Source organism: Sciurus carolinensis, chromosome 8 (genome assembly GCF_902686445.1).
Source record: "Sciurus carolinensis chromosome 8, mSciCar1.2, whole genome shotgun sequence".
Taxonomy (NCBI): domain Eukaryota; kingdom Metazoa; phylum Chordata; class Mammalia; order Rodentia; family Sciuridae; genus Sciurus; species Sciurus carolinensis.
Genome location: NC_062220.1, coordinates 58,983,835 through 59,009,454, shown reverse-complemented (window position 1 = coordinate 59,009,454; position 25,620 = coordinate 58,983,835). Strand labels below are relative to the sequence as shown.

Here is a 25,620-nt window from a genome sequence, read left to right as displayed (position 1 = left end):
CACTGGAATGCCACATGATTATCAGGCTGAGACTAAAGCAATCATGTTCTCCTTTTTCTGATTCTAAGAATTTGAAAACACTCAGTCCTCTAGGGAATCTAATTTTCTCATTCTCTCTTGCTTTGATTTTTATTTCCACAAATACTTGAACATTCCAATCTCAAAATTCAGATTCATATGAGATTATCTGCCACTAAATCATTAGCTACAAAGGAAGCAGTAGGCTATTGGTTATTTGTGGTGCTTCTATGAAATCAGTACTTCAGTACCATCTATGTACCTGTATATACAACTACTTTACAGAGTCTAAAACAAAAGCAGTGCTTGGTAGAGACTCATACATTTCTACATCCTTCTATGTATCACCAAAATACTTTATTCTAACCCTCAATGAGATAAAATATGAAGAACACCTCGTGAGAAAAAGGATTGACCTTCTCACTCTATATTATTAAATATACAACCATGACTACTAGAAAGTCAAAGTCATTTGGATTCATGTAAGCTAAAAGATAACCATTAAGACATTTGGTTGATGTTAAAAAACAAATAAAAAAAAAAAAAACCCTAAAGGGCAACTAACTCAAACTCTCATCCAAACTATGTAACCTAAATACACTGAACTTTGATTTAATGTTTATACTTTAGAGCTCAGGATTTAGAATATGAAGAACTTAATATGAAGGACACTTAGACTCTTTCAATCTTTGTTTTCTTACATGTAAAACAGCTATTTAGCATTACTGTTCTCTCAAGGATGTTGTGAGAATTAAATTAAACATAATATTAGATTAAAAGTGCCTGGGATTATTTAGAATACTCTTACACTCCCACAGATACCAAAATTTGTGAATGCTCAAGTTTCTTATACAAAATGGCATAGTATTAGCATATAATCCATGCACATCCTCCTATATACATTAAATCATCTCTACATCACTTACAATATGTAGTATAATGTAAATGCTATGTAAATAGTTGCTATATTGTATTGTTAAGGGAACAATCACCAGGAAAAAAATTACACGTGTTCAATATAGACAAAGTTTTGGGGGTAAAGTGTATTTTATTTGCAATTGTTGAATCTATGGATGTAGAACCCATGAACATGGAGAGGGTTAACTGTATTAATGCTCATCAAATATCAAATATTGTAGCTGTATTCAAAATTATGTGATGATGGGTTCAGTTTCTTGAAAATTACATTACGGTTTTTTTTTTGTTTTTTTTTTTGAGGGAGGCACCTAACTAAGTTGTATAAGCTGGCTTCAAACTCCAAATTCTACTATTTAACTACCCAGGGAACTGGAATTTCAGGCATGCACCACCATGCTTGACTTATTTTAATATTCTTAATTGATAGTTAGAATTTTTGTTGAATCATATTATATTTTTCTATGATTTTCATACATTAGCTATAAATTTATGAAGCTTTCCGTATATATCTAATTCTGCATGAATTGGATTTGGTAAAATACTAACTTATTATTATTACTACAATAAGATTCTTTAATATTATTAACACTCTACTTGATTTTGAAAATAACCTAAGTTGCCAACAAAATTATTAAATAATGCTTGACTTGAAGATCTAATAATTCATATGAAATATTTCTCATAAAGTTATTAAACATTTACTTCTCCCTTAAAAACATGTCAAAGATAATCTTGATAAATAAAAGAATGTAACATTTTTACCATTTAAAATACAAACAATCCTATCCCCTTACAAAAAATTCTATTCATTTGTATGAGTTTGTCAGTACCAACCCATCTACTATATATAACTATAAAGCTCTAATAAAAAAAAAATTCAGCTCATAATTGAGAAAAATAAACTGTAAGTCTTAAAAAATGCAGTTTTTACAAAAAAAATCACATTTATCTAACTTATTTACATTTATCTGAACTTCTCAGAAAAGAAAAATTTTTTAAATCATGGGTGGGTGGGTGTGTATTTATTGTCCTAGGAAACATTTAAATATCATTAAACATTCAGATAATTATCTGAAATATCAGACTTAATATACACAATGAACCACTCAAGACTCATATAAAATATCAAGTAACACATAATATGGAAAGTCATAAAAATAAAAGTAGAAGTTTCTTTTGTTCCATAACCAGTTCCAGTCTATGATGGCATAAACACTTTTTTCCAGTTTCTGTACATAATTCATTGTAAAAAAACAGCAATTTTATTTTTTCACAACTTTATTTATTTATTTATTTATTTAATGTGTTCCTGAGGATCAAATTCAGTGCCTCATACACGCTAGGCAAGTGCGCTACCACTGAGCTACAACCCCAGCCCTGTTCATAATTCTTGTTTGGGCTACTTTTGTAACTTACAGTAATCTGTGTTTACCTCTTTCTTGATTCTTCAGCTGTAAGTAATACCTACTTAATCTTTCTATGAAATATATAAAAACTAATTCACATGTACTACTTTTCTCTCTTCCCCTATTTCTCTATCATTCTCTCACCATTCTTCCAACTTTTGTCAGTTATAAATTTATTTTTGATTTGTCCATTATCTTCCACTAAAAATTTAGATATCTTAAGAATCTACTGCACTATCCATAGTACAATATTTCATACTCCCTAAATGTGAAAAATGAAAAAAAGCAAAGTTAGTACCTTTGCACTATCCATAATAGGCAATGTCATAATCCCTAATGTGAAAAATGAAATAAAAAGCAAAGTTAGTACCTTGCCACATCTCTTTATCCAGCCCCCATATCCCAGGCTCTCTCTAATGTAGCACTACTTCTAAAGGGAAATCATCAAGCATTAATCCTGCCTTTTCTCTCTCTCTCTCTCTTTCTGTACTAGGGGGTTGAGCCCAAAGCCTTGCACATACTAGGCAGGTACTTTACCACTAAATTACATCCCTCATCCTTTTTTTTTCTTTTCTTTTCCTACTGTAGCATTACACTTAAGCTCTCAAAGTTTATTACATTTACATTCTCTTCTCCAACCATGATTGCCTCCCATCACATTTTCCATGAAGCAGAAACTTTCCATTTCGCATTAATGAGTGATTCATTTCAAATTTCATGTTTTCTGACCCCCAAAAATGATGATAAAATTAAACTACGATAATTAGTTGTATGATAGATTGGAAAATTATAAAAAGTCAAATATATCTGTAATGATGCCACCTTGTTTTTCCAAATTATTCATACAACTTTCTGTCAATATTTCCTTTATTCCAGAGTCCAAACCTAGAGGAAAAAAAATCATTATTTTGTATTCTGTAGGTTTGGAAAATGATCAATTTTTCATGTGTTAGAATAATCCAGAATGATTACATAAAGAAAAGTCCACTGTAACTCTAGACACTCTCTTAGTACACATTTTTATAGAGGTAAATAGTAGATGAGAGGGAAAGACATCCATTGAATATGCTTTTGGATCAGATCATTCAATTATCACAAAACCTCTAACCCACAACTACTCATTTGTTTTAATACACATAAATGGTTCTGATAAGCAGACTGTGGATTCCAGGATCCTACAGAGAATATATTCTCAAATTATTGTGGCTACTTTCATCATTAGCCTGGTGAAGAAAAATTTTGTTTATGAAAAACATTTTAAAAGACATCTTTCTGAAATCCAAATTTTATGTAGATCAAAGCTAGGTTCTTAGAATATAACATGTTAAAACCCTGTAAAATTACTTTTACTAAATTGGACTTTGTTATGTGATCCCTGGCTGTTATGGAAAGAAGTTTATGAAGTCCAGACCAACAGTTATTAATTCTTCAATAAGTCATGAATTAAAAACCCATGGGAAGACTTCAATCTAAGCACAGACATTTAAAGATACTTAACAGTTACTTCAAACCAGGAAAAATACTTGAGCTCACCTATGCAACTGTTAACACTACTTCCATATAGAAACTATATATCAGACTTATTTCCCTTCTTTGACAATTCAAGAATGAAATTTTCAGGTCAATTTTTATTAACTATGCAACACCCTATGGTTTTTATGTCTGCAGAATATCCTGCCCTTTTACTTGCATTTACCTTTTCCATGTCTTTAATTCTATGTGATTTTTTTTCTTTTATACAGTGCTGATTTATATAAGTATATAAATAAAACAAAACATGCACAGAAATACACTATTTCCCTAAAGGACTTATTTTACCCATATCCATGAGACTAATTTAAAAACAAAAAAACAGAGTGAGAAATAAAGCTCCCTGACTTAAAGAAAGCATGCTTCTTAAAAAGGATAAAGTGAAGCCAAAACTAATAAAATAAGTTCAAATTGAAGCTGGGTTATATGCATAGAGCATTCTAGTGAGATTACTGGCATATATGATGAATAACTGCTTTTACTTCCCTTAAACTTAAGGAAATATCCTGATTTTCTGATGGCCACAGTTTCATCCTTCCCTTCTAAAATGTACTAGAACTAAAGTGAAAGAAAAAGAGAAGCAACGTCCATGGCTTCTCCTCTTAGAGTTGTCCTGTCAAGTGGTGATGTCAACTCTAAAGTGTCCTTTTGTTTTCTTTGTCTGAAGTCATTCCCAGATTAGTTTGTGACTTGCGTGAGCATGTTTCCCAGCAGTGATCCTGAGCTGCCCCATTCACTTCTGACCTGCACCTGCTCTTTTCAAGTGTGGCACCAAGAGGGGCTGAGGCCCAAACAGAGGCGTGCTGGCCCATTCATTGAGACCATTCAGAGAACTGTTAGGGGAGGGGCAGTGGGCGGGATGGTGGCCCTCCAGAGAAGAAAGGAAAGTGACCCCTTAAATCAGAAAATGACCTTCTATTTGTCATCAGTTGTCTAAGTAAGTGTAAGGGGACCACCTCCTCCATAATACGCTTTGTGAGGCCGTAAATGTTACAAGGCCTGAAATGGTACTTCTGAAAAGATTAGATGAGTTATTGGTATTTAAGACTAATTAGGTGACATGTGTAGATATCTAGAAAGGGTATAAAATCTATCCTATGACTGGTGTTCACAAATATTTACTATTTATCCCCCAAGAGAAAATATATCTGAATTATTTTTCCTATGTGAAAATGTATCATGGTAGCAAAGGACTTGCAGATAACTCAGTAATTTTCTCAACTATCTAAGGTTTGAGATTCAACCATTCCATTGCATTTATTGAAATAATACTGTAATCCCTCTAAATTATTGACTCCACAGTAATATAAGAAGATTCACAATGATATTTTGTCTAGGAATGTGAAAGTTACCAGAAGCTATAAATGTTAACTACTAGACAATGTACATATCTACCAGTTAAAACACAGCCCTGATCAGAACATAACTTAGAGTTCATGTTGGGCATTTTTCTCTGTGATAGTAGTGTACAGAAATTCTTTTCCTGGGGTTTTGGGGCCACTGATCTATCCAAAAGAGAAAAGCTGGCCCTGAGGCTACACTTTCCCATCTATGGATGCTTGTGGGCAAGACTGCCAGCTGTACCATAGCCACTCTGAACTAAAACCACCTGCCATTCAATTATTCATATTCAGCCTCGCTGGGAAGAGAAAGCACTAAGGAGAAATGGAGCAGCAAATCTGTAGCCTAAGAAGGAAGATAATTTTTAATAGTTACAGAGAGAGAGAGAGAGAGAGAGAATGAATCACAGAAGAATGATATTTAAACCAAGGGATAGAGAGTATGTACTCAGGGGTGCTAATAAAAATGGACGTACATACAAAATATTAGCAAGTGTGTTGTCGTTTAAAGGCATACAGTTCAAGGAAACACTGAATGGACTGAAGCTTTCAGAAAAGGATCAAGCATGGCATTTTTATTGTTTTTCCTTTACCACCTGAGCTCTGATTTGCCCTGCATCCATCTCCATAGGAACTTTCACCAATTTTCCTAAATTTCCCTGTTTTGAATTAAGTATGTTTGATACTAAAGTTAGTTTCTAATACACACATGCTTGATTCCTATTTTATTCCAAGTTCTTTTCCTACCAGTTAATATGTTCCATGTTGACATTAGTAAATATCAAGTACCAACTTATAATAAGGCATGTAGATGATTAAAAAAATTCAGACATTTGAAAAACCAAATAATTTTTTCAAATCAGCCAAAGCAGCTACTGGAAAAAATATATAAATCTGCATGAAGTATACATTCACCATATATAGTCAAGTCAGTACTGAAAACATGAAATGTTGAAAGATACAGAAAAATTAGCTTCTTTTCAGTTACAGTAGGTAGTTCAATTTCTCAATAATCAAGTTTAACTTGATTAAAACCCTAGAGAATTAATGCCACAACTGACAGTTTCCAAGGGTATTTTGGTTTGGGTTTGGATGCTAGAGTCTGAACTATCACCCCTCTCCCCAAAAAAAATGTTGTATGTTGAAAACCTAACCCCCAGTTGACTGTATTTGCAGCCACTGGGAGGTCATGAGAGTAGGTCCCTCATGATGAAATTAGTGCCTTTACAAAAAGAAGAGAGAAGAATTGATCTTTATCAACCATGACAGTACACACAACAGAGGTGGCTACCCCTATCCAGGAAAGGGCCCTTATGCTGACCAAATTGGTCAGCACCTTGACCTTGGACTTCCAGTCTCCACAACTGTCAGAAATAAATATCTGTTGTATAAGCCACCCAGGTTATGGTATTTTATTATATCTACTCTTAGCATACTAATGCAATTGGTTTGTATAATATTTTAACAAAAAATAGATCACTGATAGTCAAATGAAAAAGAACAAAAAACAAGGCTTTTGCCCAGAATTTGTTTTTCAATATGAAAAAATTTTTTGCATTAAAATGCTATAAATAAAAGAAACACAAAGCATTTCTTGCTTTATATACAAATGATGAAAATTAGTGATTGAAGATGACTTTAAAGCACAACCTAAGGCAGAAATCAACAGAAAGTACATTTCACTGCTGAAAATAGCAGGGATGGAGTTCTTCTTCACGGAATGTTGATTCAAGACACAAGGGAAAACTTTAGGGCATGATGTAAGAATCAATTAATGCATATAGATGGAACATAAATCACAGTAATGTATTGAAATGCTCTTGCACCCTTTAGCCCCTGCTAAAATACAGGCCTGGCATAAATGCTGTCTCCTGTGTGCACATTAATGGTTCCCTCCTCCTTGTTCAATATCACTGGCAGTGCTTCATTATATAAGACAAGGAATTTAAAAACTGTCTGCCCTCTCTCTAGATGGCAAGCCCTCTGAGAGCAAGAGCACTTTGCTCAATATATTCCTTGCTGGTCCTGTCCTTTCTTCCCTGCTACTGGTTGTCCAAAAAGGCTGGAACATTCACTCCACTGCTGGAATAAGACAATTCAGAATCTCAAATGGGAACAGACCATATCTTACTTACAGTCTGGAAAGAATTATGAGCTTTTTAGAGAAAGGGCCTTTTTTAAACCTATCTCTGCTTTCATACCTCCATCCTCCACTCTTAGTCCCTACAAATATTTCCCACTGATGCTCAAGGAGAGTAAAGGCACACAAAAGTCTGGTGTCAAATATAGTTGACACAGTTCTATTGTAATTTTATATCTGCTACAGTGTGGATTAAATGGTTTTTACAAATCCATCTGGGAACTTGCTGTTTTTGTGATAAAATACACTGTTCCAAAGAATCCATTTACTATACTTTACTATAGCAAGATATCACCTACAGAGGATGCATTTTCTGATCCTGCGATTAAGTTTATTTTTATCCTAACATTAACTAAATCCTGGCATTAATATTTAGGGTTAGGGTTGTAAACACATTAGAATAACTTAACTAGAAATTTTCAGATAATTTTAAAATGTTTTGAGTTCACGGAATCACTATTCACTCTTGCAGTCTTTTGCAAAGTCCCCTGGAGAGCCCCAAGGGGCAGCAGCTTTTGTCTGTCAAAGAGCAAGAACCACTGGAATAAGAGCATTCAACAAAGGGAACACAAAAGAAAACAACAAAAAACAAACAAAGAACTATTGGACTATATAATTCTCCCTTTTAGTCAACTAATTTGTCAGTTCTTATCTGTGCTACATTTTCCTGTGGAACTTTCACATCAGTGCAACTGCACATCATTAACAAGTACAAAATATACAATACTTATGAAATACATTTACACATGAGATTGGTGGAAGATATTAGCTCTGGCTTCAAATTACATTTTAACATACTAATCATAACCTCCTAAAGCCAAGCGAATGCCCAGTAAGAACCAGCACTTTGCAGAAATACATAATGCAGGTTTGAAGAATGAAAAAAAAAGACATTTGCACACCATCTATAGGCAAATATATCTAACTTATTGTAAAAATATACTGATTTTTTTAACAAACAAAAAATAATTATAGCTAAGCAATTAGATGAATACCAATAAAACACACACACTCTCTTAACATACATTTTTATAGAAGTGGAAAATTAAACATATTGCATATAATGTGGTTAAAGAACAAGCGTGGCAGTTTAATTATTAATTACTGCAGTCATGAAAGCTTTTCAAAGTAATCTTATTTCCAATGGCCACATGTCCTTTATAAATCATTGTGTCCTCACTATGATGTTTGAAGTAACATACATTGTTAACACTTGTCCAAGAGGCTCTTTTTCCTTCTTCTTCTTTTTTTTTTTTTTTTTTTTTGGTTTAATAAACAAAGGAAATAGTACTAACAAAAACAGACACATTTGTAATATATCTCCTTCAAATAGGTCTGACTTTCTTACCCTTCCAAATTTAAAGTATTCTTAGTTGCAATTCAAATTTCCACCATCCCCTTTTTAAAAAGGCATTTTTCTTAAAAACTATTCTACACATGAAATTTAAGATCAATGCTGGATCAGTAAAGATCAAGTGTGAATCAAAAACATATATTTAAGCAATGTTGTTGGCTTGTTTTTCACTGCCAAGTTTAATGTTTCCTTAAATTCACACATGTTTGATCATTCTGGGAAGTACCAAGGGAAGAAAATTTCTTTTATGAGGTCATAAAATACTGACATGATGAACCAAAAATGAAAGGTACCATGAAAATATAAGGCTTCACACTCTAAATGAACTCTTAATTCTCTGAGATGCTTGGATAATCAAGAATAACTGTGCAAAACTAGCTCATTTATATTATTTCAGTCATTTTCCATTCAAAATACCTGAGAACACTATGGTAATAGTTGTATTATATGTTTTAGCTAGATGCAAATGAAAAAGAGCAAAGGAAATTAAAATACTTTAGAATCATAAATTGCTCAGGTTCATGGTGACATTTTCTCATTTCAAATATAAACCTGACCTAGTCTCACCATCTCTAGATCTATCTACTGGCAGGATTGTTTCTTTTTATTTGAAATCAAAAAGGAAATACTAACTTTCTATTTATAAATTCACTTTGACCCTAAAAATTAGCAAACATTCTGTAAATTTCATTATACCTCATAATCATGGTTTATTTTTGCTTTCTTTGATTACTTTAGTAGTGGTTAAGTGGAGGTTTGACAAACTAGAGAACAGACGGGTTAGAAAATAAATTTCATGTTTTAATCACCAAGCTTCTTTACCGAGAGCAAATCAAACAAAACTGTGAAAATAAATTCAGGTCGAGGCTGGTATTCCCCACTGCATATAAGATTCTGCTAGCAGCTCTAGGGAACATGAGATAGCAGCACAAGATGTAACTAAGGTGATGGGGAGCAGCATGCAAAGTCAGGTGCATTAAGGAGCACCAACTTGGCCTTCACTTCGCCAGGGTGGCATTTTCTTTTCTGCAGGAAGAAAAAGCAACAGGCGTAATGTAACTATGAGGTCCTGTACAGTGCTCACCTTTTGCAGACAAAATGACAATACATAAATTTACTATAAAGGAAATCTGTTTATGATCTCTCCTCAAAACTTGACCATCTAATAATGTTCTGATGGCCTAGGACACAGTGAGGTGAACACAGTTAACAATAATACACTGTTATACCTCAAAATCCTCAGAAGAGAGGATTCTGAATGTGCTCATCTTAGAAAAAGAATAACATTTTGATGAGAGTTATGCCAATTACTCTGATTTGATCATTACCTAACATACACAAGAATGAAAACATCACATTGGTACCTCATAAAAATATAAAAATATGTCAACCAAGAAAATAATTTGTAAGAAATCTTTAAAAATCACACCAGGTGTGGTGGCACATGCTGTAATCCCAGAGGTATGGAAGGCTAAGGCAGGATGATTGTGAGTTCAGAGACAAACTCAGCAACTCAGCAAGCCACTAAGCAACTCAGTGAGAACCTGTCTCTAAATAAAATAGAAAAAGGGAAAAAAGGTCTAGGGATGTGGTTCAGTGATTAAGCACCCCTGGGTTCAATCCTTGGTACCAAAAATAAGAAAAAAGGAAAAGAAAGAAAGAAAATCTAAAAAATCAATTTAAAAAATGAAAACATACACAGAAACAAAAATTAATTCTCTAAGCACTTTTTTCCAGAACAAAAAGAAGAAGTACAATTGAAAAAAAATCAAGGTAAACCAGATACAAAGGATCAGAATTTTTTGCTTTGTCCCTTAGTATTATTCTCTTTTAGAGATAATTACCATTTTGGCTATCATTTCTAGCCTCACAAATATCTCAATACACACTAGAGATCCATAAGCTGTAAATACTCATATTGGTGATATTTGAAAAAACACTTTAATATTTATTTATATATTATGTTTACTTTGATTTTTCAAGAAATATTATTTTTCTGGGGTTTTACTTTTTCTCTATTCTTCTATATGTATTCAGTTCATAAAACAGCATTTAGATATCTAGGATTCAAAACAGTATGAAGTGTTGTCTCAGCTGAACTGATCTTCTTTGCCTGTCCCTGCAGGTTCCTAACCATGAAATTGGCTCTCCTGGCTGATACACAGATTTGATGCTTCATTCTTACTTGATGGGTGAAACAGAAGCTCCCAGTTGATTTCCCCATGTTTAAATGCAGGTAGCAATATCTAATTTATTGAGTAACTAATAAGTTACTAGTAATTGTCTTGAAGTTAAAATCCTAGAGTGTTTAAAATTTCTATATTTGATAATTTATTTATGAGTTAAATACATCTCACATATTATTTAGTGTTGTTATTTAAGTTTTTAAAAATGTGCAGCAGGAGCTCAGGGGAGGAGACAATTAGAGTTTGTGGGACCTTCTCTGGGATCTTCAGGGAATAAAACAGAACAAGCAAAATGAAACAGGCAAAGCTTTACAGAAAAGGCAATGTCCTGAGAATGATTTAAATGACAATCAGTAGAATGTTCTAATGTACTCAGTGCAAGTATTTATAAGAATCATACTAGAGAGAACAAGTCCTCTCCTAGGTTCTAACCTTCCTCTAACACAAAGGAGGGATAGTAAGTCTGCCTGTATGTAAAGCTTCCTGCTTTCTTGGAATAAAAAACAATACTTGGGAAAGCTGAGTATTCTCCCTGCTCTCAGATCATTAAGCAAATCTGAAACTGGAAGAAGAGTTGAAGTTGAACAGACTCTTTAGCAAGTCCTTAAAGCAGACCTTACGGACCATATCATAACGGAATCACTTTGGCAAAGAACTTATAACACATGAATATCAAAGACATGAAATTCTATTTTTAGGAAAGAAATCTATTTTGCAAACAACTGTGAATGTGTGTGATTCCTGGGAGCCCAGGAAGCCCAGTCACATCTCTCCTACATAAAGGACTTATAGGACACCTTTATTTCTCGAGGTGTTTATAGCTTGCTATGGGATAGCACAACAAAAACCACAAATAAACCAAGCACAGTGGTGCCTGCCTATAATCCCAGTAGCTCAGGCAGCTGAGGCAGGAGGATTGTGAGTTCAAACAGACTCAGCAACTGAGCAAGGCCCTAAACAACTCTGTGATACTGTCTCTAAATAAAATATAAAAAAGGGCTGAGGATGTGGCTCAGTGGTTAAGTGCTCCTGGGTTCAATCCCCAATACCAAAAGAAAAAAAAAAAAAAATATATATATATATATATAACTAATTGTCCCACATAGAAAACATTAATTACTGAAGAGACTCACAGTTGTAAAAATAAAATAATATTTCTTAAAATGGCCATCCATTCTGAAAAGAAGTGTTCTTTTCCATGATGTAGAAGTTCCACCTAGTAATGATGGCTTCACCTGAGGTCCATGCTATCCTGACTTTCCCTTCTATTTTTCCCATTGAAGAAACACAAAAGGGCCTTTAGATTCTTTCCTTCTCCTAAGGTACACAGCTTGGAAAAGCAGGAAAGAAGACCAAAACTCTACCAGAGAGCTGTACATCTAGGCAAGACAACTAGCCTAGTAACAAATGTCTCCATCAATATCTAACCATCTGCTGTTTGCACTGTTCATGTCAATATTGAGCTTCACTCACAGTTCCTCTGACCATATAAAATCTCAAAAAGCACAGAGTACCAAGATGAAAAAAAGCTAATTCAAAGAGTTTTAAAATCTAACAACACATTACCCATTTAAGAACATAATTACCCAGAAATGAGTTATGTAATCTGCATGTTTCATCTGTCAGAGGAAACTCTTCATAATTCCTGAGAGATTGATCAGGACTGGGAACTCATAAAGCACAGCCTCCACTTCTTCCTGATTGACCTGACTTTCTGCCCATTCATCTAATTCTGAAGGCACAGATCACCCAGATTAAATGATTTAAATTCAAACTAGTTATTTTTAATTGTCTGTACTATGGGGGAGGCGGGTACCAATTATGAGACAAGTCAAGACAGGATATAGTACAAATATTATATTTGGCTTTTAGATTCCTTAAACTTTTTCCAATAATAGTCCCCTGCAACCCCCACACAGATTTAAACCAAGCACTAATGCAGGAGCTGTTCACAAAATTGGGAGTTACACAAAATGTGATTTAAAGAGGGGGACTGGAGCCGGGTACAGTGGTGCATGCCTATAATCCCAGTGACTCAGGAGGCTGAGGCAGAAGGATCTCAAGTTCAAAGGCAGTCTCAGCAAAGGGGAGGCACTAAGCAACTCAATGAGAACCTGTCTCTAAATAAAATACAAAATAGGACTAGGGATGTGGCTCAGTAGCTGAGTGCCCCAGAGTTCAATATTAGGTAACCAAAAATCAAATTAATAAAGAGGGGGATGGAAAAGACTGAAATTCCTTCCAGCTTTAATCCATCATATAGACCAGCTTGTTCCATATAAACTTTCCTTTTTCCTTAACTGTGGCTTCATTAGAAAATATCCCTGTGAGAAGTGATATACTAAATCACAAATAGATACAAATAAAATGATACTAAGTCACTTATTAATACGGTTAAGAGAATAAAGAAAACAACATACAAGCATTAGATGACTTGAGAAAAAGAAAATTATTGGATCTTTTTCCATGTCAATGCAAAAGTCCTAATTAGAAAATGTTTACCTTTGGATTTAGATATACAGGTGTCCTGTAAGAATTTATTTAGAGCCAGAAAGACTAGAAGTCATTTTATTCATGTTAACCTTCCAAAAGTTACATGAAGTTTATAAACATGAGGTTCTAGGTAATCAATCGCTTGGCTTAGTTCTGAAAGATTCAAATAGATTAAGAAAAATGAAGGAATGAAGAAAGGAAGGAAGGGAGAAAGGAGGGAAAAGGCAGATGGGTAATAAAACTTTCATCACCTTGAAATAACTTATATGTAAAACTTTTACCTATATACAGACATTTGTGACTTTAATGAGGTAATATAAATGAAGACCATCTCACAACATAGAAATACTGACTACTTACACAAAGAACAGCACTATTTTCTTGGAATTAATGAATATATAACCCACTGAATATATAACCCTGCAGAAATGAGTACAAGTTATGCAATGGCTCCAATAATAGTACTGCATCCATGTTAAAAACAACACACAAATTAATAAGGAGTTAATCAAATATACATTTATATTAGAAAATGGATTAAAAATAAAATTTTAGCTCCCAGTTATTTATTTTAATGTAATAGATGTAAAAGATGCAGTTTCTATATATTCTTACAATTAATTTAATGAAATGAAAATTAGAATTTGAAAAAAATTTCCAACAGTTAAAATCCACTTCTAAGAATATCTGTCCCTACTAGTGACTGTGCTCTCTTGGATGTGCCTACCACATGAAGCACTGTATTTATACCAAAGTTTTCATTTCCATCTTCATGACACAAAGGAAAACACAGAAGAAAAAAATATTTTTTCATATTCTAAAATGCATAATCAAAAAAATTGTAAAATTACTACACATTTAAGTTATTGGTGTATATATAATGCATATATAATTTATGATATGTACGTAAACACTTCCTAGATTTCTAATGGGAAAACAGTAGCAATAACACTTCATTGAAACAGTTGGGGATCAAGAGCAGGGTGCAGGAAGGAGTAAATTTAAATTGCCTGAGGTCAAAGGTGAAAAGTAAATATTTCTTAAGTCGCAAAAAAAAAATTATTGAATGTTTGAGTAAAATAAACAACAACAAAAAAAAGCTTTGATAGACTGTTCAATCTGGTGGAGTAAACAAAGTCAGAGCAAAGTAAAAGATATTGACCTAGCATTGCACTCCCAGTAAGTGACAAGGTCACTGTCAAGCATCTGACTCCAGGGTCCATTCCATTACACCATGTGTTCTGCTGCTATATGTGTTCTGAAGCATACTTGCCTGGTATTATCCACAGCATTCTGATTTGCATGTTTTAGATTTTTCTACCTCATATTCTATTAATAACAATTGAATGTAATACAGATACATTTTTTAAAACCGTCTAAGCATGTCTCATCTAAATATGCAACACACCTCACTTATAACTATTTCATGTAAATCTGTTGATAAAATGTGTATTCTAAAAATGTTTGAGGAACAGAACTGAATACAGTTAAGTACAATTAAAAGCCTATTTGGGTACAATTAATCATCTAAAGAAAGTTAGAAGAGCATGCATGTCTAGCTGCAGTTACAACACCTTAGATTGTGGTCAATTTTTAGTAGTAAATGCAAATTTTCTCAGCCTATAGAAATTTGTAACAGAAAGGAAACAATAATTAGAGTCAGGAAGACAGCATTTCACTACTATGAGTCTCAATCTTTGTATGTAAGAAAATAAAGTGGATAAAAGACACAGCCCTAGCATTTGTTAGGCTTAAGGGAGATGGTATACGTAAAAATATTTAGCCAACTACAGATTACAATGTTAATCATTTCCTCATTTCAGAATTACATATTTGCTTGGACTTTCTAATATGATTTCATTATTTTGGGTAATTAATACTTAAAATTTTATTTTTTGTAAAATTCAAGATTAAAATAATCCACCTTAACTCCTGGTGATTTACTACTTGGGGATCATACAATGTCTCTCTCTCCTAGGGACTTCCTGCACTCACTGCTTCTTCACCACCATAGCCATTCTTCAATTTGTAATGCTGCCGTTCATTTCTATCCATTATCTACACCCTTGTAAGTGAAGCTATCATTTTGAAGTTTGGTTTTCTAGGAGTGGACCTGCTACTGCCTTGTATCCAAATAATGAAGGAAATGTATAATAAAAACAAGGTCTAAACTCCTAATCAAAATAAACATCTGGGTCACAGATTGGCAATATAAAATTGACATGAAGGAAATGACACAGCAGTGGACTGCAAACTGTTAGGGACCATGACAGGGATGTTAGAACATAAGTTGGGGATGTTTCAACTGATGTTAGAAACTAAGATTTCTTTCAATTTTTATTCTTTAGCTAAATACAAAAGTCTAACAAAACTCCAAACTAGAGATTAAAATCCACTCACATCTTTCTAATACTGGGAACTCAAATGCTTTCCTTTTTGAATTTCCACATTGATTTCTTCATGTATTTTGCCAATTTCCATATTCAATAATGTAGCATTATCCTCCCAACTCCCATTCCCCATTCAAAAATCTAACAACAAAACTCATGTAGTCTTGAAACCAAAATCCAATAAGAATAGGCTTTTATTTCACTACCTCACTCCCTCATTTGTTGTTTTGTTTATCTTTCCTACCCTCATACACATTACCTAATCATTCTATTTTTAACTGAAAATTTAAAAATTGAACATTCTTATAGTAATCTAAGAACATATTTTATTTTAATATAATTATATTTGATACACTTATATATTAGTTTTCTTATAACTTTATTCTTCAGCATTCTCTTGATCTTCCTGTATTGATTTTATTTAGAAATTTCATACATGTGTTTAAGAAATAATTTTTAGAATACCAGTGATTACTCTTAAATAATTATAATCATTTTGCCTAGAACTGAGCATTTGAAAATGCAGAAATCTATGCTTTAGAGCACACAAATTAGTAGAGAAATGAAAGGCAAATCTTTGATATAATACAAGGGATTGATGAGGTATTTGCACAAAAAGCAATAGTATAAAAGGTGGTAATTAAATCCTTCTGACAGCCAAACTTGTTGAGCATACATTGCTATATTAGTGAATATGGTAAGCAACTACCACTCCACTTAATCATTACTATGCTTTGTGATAAGCACCATTGCAAAAATACAGAAGTTAAAAAATAACTAATCAAACTAACAGAGTAGTAGAGTCAAGCTTCTAACTACATATTAAGACTTTAAATTGGGTCTTAAAAGACAGAATGGCTTTTATTAGATGATAAGAAAGAAAAGGACAAGCCAGGTGGCAGAAAGAAGGTAAACAACAGCCAACAACCTTGAATATATTAAAGCCTGGTGAGAGGTACCCATGGGACAGGATGAGACAGGTGGAGAAAGTGACCCAGAACAAGAGTCATAGGGAGGCTGTGTCCAACAACACCTCTGCCTAAAAGTCCACAGATGAAGTCATTCCTTAAGCATCCAGACTGTGGGAGCTGAGGCTAACCCACAACTTCTGACATGTAAAAAAGAGTTCTCCAGTCTGGAGTCCAGTCCTAAAAGGTAGCTAAGAGACTTAAGAAGAGTAAGGAAGAAAGAACACAGCTGGGGGAGAAGGATTGCTAACTCTTCACAATTTTTATTGCAGCAAATCAGCCAATTTACTACTCCTATAATTTCACTGTCTTTACCACAGTAAAGACAAGCATCATTCCATTTAGAAAAGCTTATTTTAACAATAGCATTTTCAATCAGAGAAAGAAGGAGTTTGCATTTTATAATTCTTTATTATGTGTTCAGTAAATATCCGTATGTGTATTGCATGAATGTGAATAACATATGTACACTAATATATTCAGAGTAACAAAGTGTTGTGATTTAGACACGACAAATATAACAAATATCATTTCAAAGATGCTGTACTTAGCTTTGAGGTCTCATTAGGCCACCAAGGAAGTTTCCTCTTCCATTTCTTTTGTTCTATCCTTTTTTTTCTTCTTTCCTTCCTTCATTTCATCTTTTCTTCTTTCTTTTCACTCTTCCTTTTAATTATAAACTGTAAGTTATTTTGACGATGGCACAGCGAACCTGCCACATTTAAGTCAATAATTCAAATCTGCTGAACATACTGACCAATATCTGTCTAAACTGTGATTAGTATGAAATGCAATTTTTAATCTCATAAAAGTCACAATCAGCATTAAAAGGCAATCTTGTTTCTATCTCATTCTACTTATCTCTACTGCAAGTTTTCAAGAACTATGTAGAAACTGAACTACTCTTTCTGAGAGTGGTGGCACGCACCTGTAATCCTAGTGACTCAAGAGAGGAAGGAGGATCACAAGTTCAAGGTCAGCCTCAAGAACTTAGTGAGACCCGGTCTCAAAATAAAAAGGTCTAGGGATAGAGCTGAGGTAAAGCACCATTGGGTTGAATCCTCAGAACTGAAAAAATAAAAGAAAGAAATTAATCTCACAAGATCATAAAAATTTCTTAAATCTTTACAATGATAAACCACCTGTAGATTTATATTTCCCCTTTCTAAACAAGAAGACGTGCAGATTTGGTACAACTTACTCAGCTGACTTTTTTTTTTTAGTGCCCATCATATGACTAGCTACTGTGTTATGTATTGAAAATGAAAAGATAAATAATTCATTCATCCCCTCAATATGCTAATCTCTCCTAGGACTGGGGATATGGTAGTGAATATGAATGCAAATGTAAAAAATAAGTAAATCATAAAGAGTTATATATTTGTAAGTGGAAGAGAAGAATAAAATTGGGAAATGGAATAGGAAGTATAAGCGTAGAGTTAGGTAAACAGGTTTTATTTTCTATTTTTGCAGAACTTAGTAGAGAAAGATGAGTTGTTTTTTAAACTATGGAAATACAATGTCACAGAAGTCATTAATAAGGTTGTTTGTTAACAAGTTATGATTGATGGAGAAAGGACCAGTCATTCAGATTATGAAAGAGAAGCCAGCAAAGGAATAGTATTTGCAAAGTTATGGAGACAGGTCTGTCTTTAACATAGTAAAGACAATCATCATTCCATTTAGAAAAGTTTATTTTAACACTAGAGTTTTCCAGTCAAAACTGTCCAGTGTTCAGTCACTTAACCTGGATCTCACTATTTTCAGACACTTGTCCATGTGTCTTCATTAACCCTCTCAAAAAAAATCTATGCTTATTAATATTATTCCCATTTTTCAAATAAAGATCAGAAGGAAGATAAAAGAAAATTCAAAAATAAGTTGTGGTTCAAAAATGAAAATCATATCTTGTCTGCAAGATACTTTTAAATAAAGAAGGGACACAGTCAGAAGTCTGTTTATACTTACATATTCTTAAGATTATTAGACTGCAACAAGGCAAACAGACAATTAGATTTTGGAGGTGAAAAATCAATAATTATTATTTATTACAACAAAATATCACAATTCAGTTAAGATGTGGCTAAGCCTTGACCTAAGTCAATAGCACTGGGAATAGAAAGTGGTAAGGAAGTAGTTGGTAGACAATTAAATTTAGGTGGAAATGGAATGAAAACACATAGAAATGGGAGGTGCTGAGCTGCTTCTAAATTTTCTAACTTAAAACACCTACAGGGTGACACTATTAGCAAAAATCAAATAAATAGCCAGGTCAGGTGGTATGTACCTGTAGGCCCAGAACATGGGAGGCTGAGGATGAAGGATCACTTGAGTTTAGGAGGTCAAGACCAGCATAAGCAACAAAGCAAGACCCCATCTCAAAATAATAATAATAATAATAATAATAATAATTAATTAATCAAGACAAAATAAAGTAGAAGAGAAGATTGGGATAAGAGAGTGTAGAGATAACAAATGCTGTAATTCTGAACTTAAGTACACCCTGATGACACTGAAGTCAAGATATCCAGTCAACATCTGAAATGCTAACCAGACCCCAACTAGAGAAAGATCCTGGAATTAATATAAATATATCTTTGCATTAATTAGAATGTTTTTAGTGGCAAGAGACAAAAGGCTCAAATTTCTTACACCATTAATGGTATTATTTTTGGCTTGCTTGCAAAATCTCTAATAGTCAAGTGGACTTACAAGCAGAGTTTAAGTTAGGATTCCCTGATCTTTCTCTGCAATTGTTTTCACACTTTTTCCTTGTAGCATATTATCGCAGCTTCATTTAGGACAGCAAAATCATGTAGCAACCCCTGACAATGTATCCATCTCTCACAAAATCCAGAAGAGAAATTGTCTCTTCCCTACTTAAGAAGTAATAGTTTTAGGTATCATTCTAGACCAACTTGGGTGTTATTCCCACCAGTGTCAAGAGGGAAGACATTACTCAGATTAGCATGGAATCAGAGCCCACCCAAACTATATGGATGCTCCTTAGTGGGGAAGACTGGAAAAAATCTGGGTAAGCCATCCCAGTATCCTCTTTAATATCCCCCCAAGGCTGGCAGTAGTTTGTTGTTCCATCATCTTTCAAGAGATAGTTTTTAAAATAATATCTCTGGGTCCTAGAAAAGTGTTTTTCTAGGATTTATGGACTTTTTAAAACTTTTTGAGCTCCCAATATTATCCATTAAATCCAACCACACTCCCTTGGCAGACATAGTGACAAAATAAATATTCAAGGTATATAAGAAATAATTAAAAATGTAAGTACTGAATAGTTTTAATAAATGTGAAGGGATAAAATCCAGTACTGTTAATTCGGAATTCATTTTCCCCTCCCTTTTGCATCCATCCTCAATCCCTACAATTGAATCAGTAGCTAAAGAAAGACATGAAGGAACACAGACTAAAAGAGTCAAACTCTTAGATGGGAGATCTAATTAAGTTCTCGAAGCTTTGGCCAAAAGACAGACCTAGAAGAGGTTGATGGAGGTCAGAGACCTGAAGGAACCTCTTGGTTGCAATGAAGAGGACACGGAGTGACATGTACAGCCAAGAGATCAGCAAGAGCCCAGATATCTACAGATCTGATCTGCGGTAGGGACAAAGGCCAGAAAGATCCGCTTCAAGGACTCCTAGATGAACCCTTCCTTTCCAAAGCCTAACTCTTGTTAGGCCTTCCCCAGGTCTCAACTGTGACCCTTGGTTCAAATGGTTTAGAGAAGTCAGTAGAGTTTAATTGTAAGTAGTTTGAATTTTACACTATCACTCTTAATGAGGAGTCTAGATGGAAATGAATTTCAATCACAGGAGAATAAATTTAGTTATAGTTCTTGCATTCTTGCTTTAGTACATATTACAGTATTTTACTTTAAGCAACACTCTAATTTCACACTGGGCACCATTTGATAAATTTTTAAACTAACTCATTATCTCATACCCTTAATCTATACCAATTTTACAATTGCAGAAAAGAAAAACATAAGACTGTGCCCTATGTCTCATGCAGTTGTAACTCTGTTGTCAACAGGAAAGGTATTTGCTGGATCAGGGAGTCTAGGGAGAGCAGTGATTTGCCAAATATGGCCCATCAGAGCACTGAGAATCTAGGATTAGATTTCAGCATTTGTTGCTGTCACTCAGGATTAAATCTATATTTATTTGGGGGCAGTGAGTGGAGATTTAAATAGAAGAATCCAAAGTATTCAAGACATTTTCCTTTCCTGACCTCGCTAGTCTTGGGAGTTACTCTCATTGCCCTAGATTATTTCCAAATTGACTAAATAAAATTTCTTTGGTATTATAATACATTTTGAGGTAAAAAAATTTTATTGAGATTAGTAATTAATATTGAAATTCTTTTCACCATTTTTTAAATTATTCAATTGGTTATTTAAGAGTCACTATTCTTGAAGGATCTAGACATAAAGCATGGCCAGTGTTGAAAGACATCAAGTGCTTTCAATGTCAAAGATGAGATTTATGACTACTAAGGTAACAGCAGAAACATAAAATAATGTACCATTAATACATTTATTTGTAAATTTATGTATTAAATAATTAAAAGTTTAGCACAATGGTATAAAAAACATAAAATTGAAATGTTTCATTAGATTTCTAAATTAAGATAAGGAAACAAGTTAAATTTATGCAAATACAATATTTCCAAAGCTGGGGGAAATTATTTTTTAAAAATGGCACAACATCCCTGGCCAAAAAAAAAAAAAAAACTATACTGATCTATACAAGCTGGTGACTAAGAAAATAAAGGGCAAAGCCCAGGATCAATCTGTGGTCAAGTAGCCAATAGAAATGTTGACTGTGGAACCCAAAAAGGAATTCCAAGGAATATGATTTAAAATTGCTTAGTCTTACAGAGTAAAAATTATCGTGACTACAACTGGAGTTACTTTTCTAGTGTGGGGTTATAATTTGAACGGTGTCTGTTCAAAAAATATTCTCTAAACCATGATCAAAGAGTATCACTTCCACTCTCTTTCCTCCTATGGGTTTAGAGTTTGGATGCCTGTGCTACATATAAAAAGGAAAGTATTTCACATTTTGGAAAAGTCCTGGCTTAGAATCATAGCTTTGGTGTTTGTTTCATTGTCATTTTAAAGGGTAAATCCTTCTCTGTTTTAGTGTTTAAAGGGGTTTTTTGTCTCATCATCTTTTTAATTTGTATTTATCACTTAGTTTTCAACTTATCCCTGCAATTCATTTATCCATGTAAAGCATATTGTTGACGCATTTTAATTATCAATTTTTTACCATCAGTGTGATGATTGACACACTGATGATGATTGAAAGTTATTCTTCAAAGAGTGTCAGTCATCAAGAAAGACAATTCAAAACACATTAATCTAGTAGACTATTATTTACCAAAAAATTGATGATTAAAATGAATCAAAAATATGATTTAGTAATTTCAAATGATAGATCCACATATATAAGAACTCATAACAATCAACTGTTCTATATGATAAAGAGGTCAATAAGGCACATATGTTGATGGCAAAAGTTTTCTGTTCAACCAAAGAATGTGACTGACACAGAAAACCCCAGCACAGCTTAACAACTGCCTGAAGAGTAGTCTTCAACTCTGCTCAAGTGAACTCACCAGATCTGCTTCCCACCTAACCAGCATTACTCCCAGAGGGCACACTACCAGTTGCATTTAGGAGCATGAGCTCCCTTTGCTAGAGTTATGAAAATAATTTGAAATTCAAAGGCAATGGCAAATAAATTTGACAATGACATTTAAATACACTGACTTGGGTTAGGGTTTTCATATCACCAGATAAGTAACATATGAGCATATCAAATGTGTCATAATATTTCATATTTCTATAAAATTTAATTTCCTGCATCTCCCAAATACTGGAAGATTACTGCTATTTAATACTTATTAACTGAATTTTTCCTGATAAGGTGCACACTGGCCACAAAAATGACTAATAAGAGAAATGCCTAAAAAGATTTTGGAATCTGGGTTCCTTTTAACAATGACACTGATTCTGATCTTTAGACACAATATTGCTCTTTGAAAACATATGACATTTGATCTTTTTTTAATTTTTGAAGAGAAAAGTTTATATTAATAAAAATGCCATCATAAATTCATGAAGATTTCTAAGTATGTTAGTAATAAGAGCATGGATATACAGCAAACAAGTTTGTTGAAAACAAGCAACAATCATTAGGATAGAGACCATTTATGTCTCCATTTGATAGAGGAGGTTTGGTGCCCATAGGTTTGGAGAATTCCTTGGACACAACTTCACAGTCCTCTGTTCTGCTCAACTAGAGTTCCAGGACATACAAACTGTGTTACAGCACAGTACTAAGAAAGCCCAGGAGGAAGTCTGATGCTTAGTGAGGTCAGTTGATGATGACTGACACACTGATGATGATGGACAGCTATTCTTCAAAGAGTGTCAGTCATCAAGAAAGACAATTTGAAACACATGTTAATCTAGTGGATTACTATTTACCACAAAACAATGTATAAGGCAGTTTACTACATATTATTCTCTTGGTTTATATAATCCCTCCTATTATAACCTCTTAAGATGGACATTCTTTATAAAGAAACATGCCAAAATTGGTATCTTTCATAGTCCTACTTACCAAGTTTCATAAATAGAATGGTTTTCACTATAACATGAACTTATTTCCACCCAAAGTAAAAGTTAATGACATTTAGAACACTAGGCTATAACAACATTCTATATATTAACTCATGGTGACAGAATTAGTTTTAAGAGATTTGTATGAAACAAAACATAAAGGCTCAAAGAACACAGACAAAAAGTATATAGCAGAGATAAATTTTAAATAATCATTCTATCTTCATGCAGGCAGTTTTATGTGAGTAGGTGGGAAACAGAAAACACCCAGACCGGTACTTTTGATGCTGTTCCTACTTCTCTCATATTAATCATGTATCTAAATTCTGCTCACTCTTCCTTTCCATTATTTTTTCTTTCCATTCCTTTCCATTCCTTCATCTTAGTTGGGACCATCTGGAGCACTACAAATGCCTCAGTGATCACTTTGCAGTCTTCTCTTCCCCTGGAGTCCATCACTGCCATAATCAGGCATAGCAATGACCCACAAGGACCCAATTATCCAAAAGGCTGGTTCGACAGTATGATACGTAAAGGGCAAATCCTGTCTTATTCATCTCTATCCCCAAAGTGTTGCAGTCCGCATATTACACAAAGGAGTTCTAGCTTTTAAATGTTCATTGGTACAAAGCTATTTCCAGGGACTGCGTGCCATGCAGAATACAGTATGTATGCAGTGAATGTCTGAATGAAACATTTCCATTGAACTGATATAGCCTATGTATTACTGTCAGATTAGTCTTCTAAAATATCTAAAACAGCCCACTTCAAAAATCATCAATGACTTCTACTCCCATCAGGATGAAATCCATTCTTTGACCCAACACTCAAGGACTCAACACATTCTTTAACTCAACACAACCCAGTCTGTTCCTCGTACTTTTTTGTGTCCTCCCTATTTCTTTACATCAGGCAGCATGGCAGATTAAAAAGAGCACTGCTTTTGAAATGAGAATGGCGGATGGACAGTGTTTGAATCCTGACTTGATAACTCACTAACATATAATTCTGGAAAATATTTGAGCCTTACTTTTTACTAAATCAATACTTGGCGGAAACTGCAAAAATAAGAGTAAAAAAACTGCACTGAGCATATCTGGCACATGGTACATGAACAGCATGAACTGTTAGGTTATAATGACTTTCTTTTTCAATAATGTTGTGTATTCTTTACCTTTGTTTAATATTTTCCTACTCTAAATTCAAGCTGGAAAATCAATTTGCTCTACTTGCACCTAAATCCTACCAATGCTGCACAGTCAGATCAAAAGCTGCCCTGTTTCAGATAAATATCACATTCAAGTACCAAACAGCTGTAAACACAAGGTGATAAACTAATTAAGATGGTCCCAAGGCAAAGTGACTCAATGAGGAATATTTATGTGCGTGGAGCAGACCAACTAAGTATTTTCAAACTATGAACAAAACATCAAAATGACCAAAACTTTCAGAGACAAGCTGCAATAAGGACAGCAAACTGACAACCTGGAAAACTTTGCAAACCTCCTATCCTCTATGGAGCTTCTAAGACCACATGAGCCCAATGTTGTTACTCTCTGAATTTGCTATAACACTACTGTACATTGCTAAAACACACAGCTTTGGAATGTTAATTATTTATTTAGTTATATCTATTAGTTCCCCCAGATAGTAATTCCTTGAGAATTGATAAAAGGTCAGTTCTCTCAATTGCCCCATTAGTGCCTCCTGCATTGTAGGTATTCAATAAATATTTGAATGATTATTAAGTGTAATGAAAATTTTGTGACTCATTTTTTTTTAATTAATGCTAGTACATTTTAAAGTGTTATTTTCTGCAAGTCATGAAAGCCAAATACAAATGGATGCAAGTAATTTTGAATGTACTTTACAGAGATTTCCATTTTTTAAAGATGCTATTTCTTCTAAAACCCTCTCAGTTCAGGAAACTGAAATATGGAGAAGCAACATGTGGTACCCAAGATGATGCAGATACTGGTAAAAACAGATCAGTTATTGAGTCTCAACCTTGGCTACATACACAATTGTAGCCAAGAGAGGTTTTTTTGTAAATACCAATGCCAAGCCAATTACCATAATCTCTGGGGTAGGACTGAGGCACTGGTAATTTTGAAAATTCTCCAGATGATTCAGATGTGTACCTGCTGTATGAAAGCACTGTACTTCTCCTAATCCCAACGCACAAGTGAACTGCTGACAGCTCCTGAGCAAGTCATTGTCCAAGGTCTCTTTT

General features: G+C 33.9%; 1 protein-coding gene across 13 annotated transcripts in view; it reads right to left on the bottom strand.

Annotated features, from left to right (window-relative positions):
* Nucleotides 1-25,620, bottom strand: part of Cacna2d1 (calcium voltage-gated channel auxiliary subunit alpha2delta 1) — a 460,852-nt gene that overhangs the window by 405,475 nt on the left and 29,757 nt on the right. For 6 of the 13 annotated variants that reach the window (XM_047560214.1, XM_047560216.1, XM_047560218.1 and 3 more), the window contains exon 2: nucleotides 9,529-9,732. The exons of 6 other annotated variants lie outside the window; for them this stretch is intronic. In XM_047560214.1, the coding sequence (XP_047416170.1) occupies nucleotides 9,529-9,683 (155 nt within the window). In that variant the 5' untranslated portion in view covers nucleotides 9,684-9,732. Of the gene's footprint in view, nucleotides 1-9,528; nucleotides 9,733-17,290; nucleotides 17,385-25,620 lie in introns of those variants that run through there. One more of the 13 variants, XM_047560215.1, reaches the window with a different exon arrangement.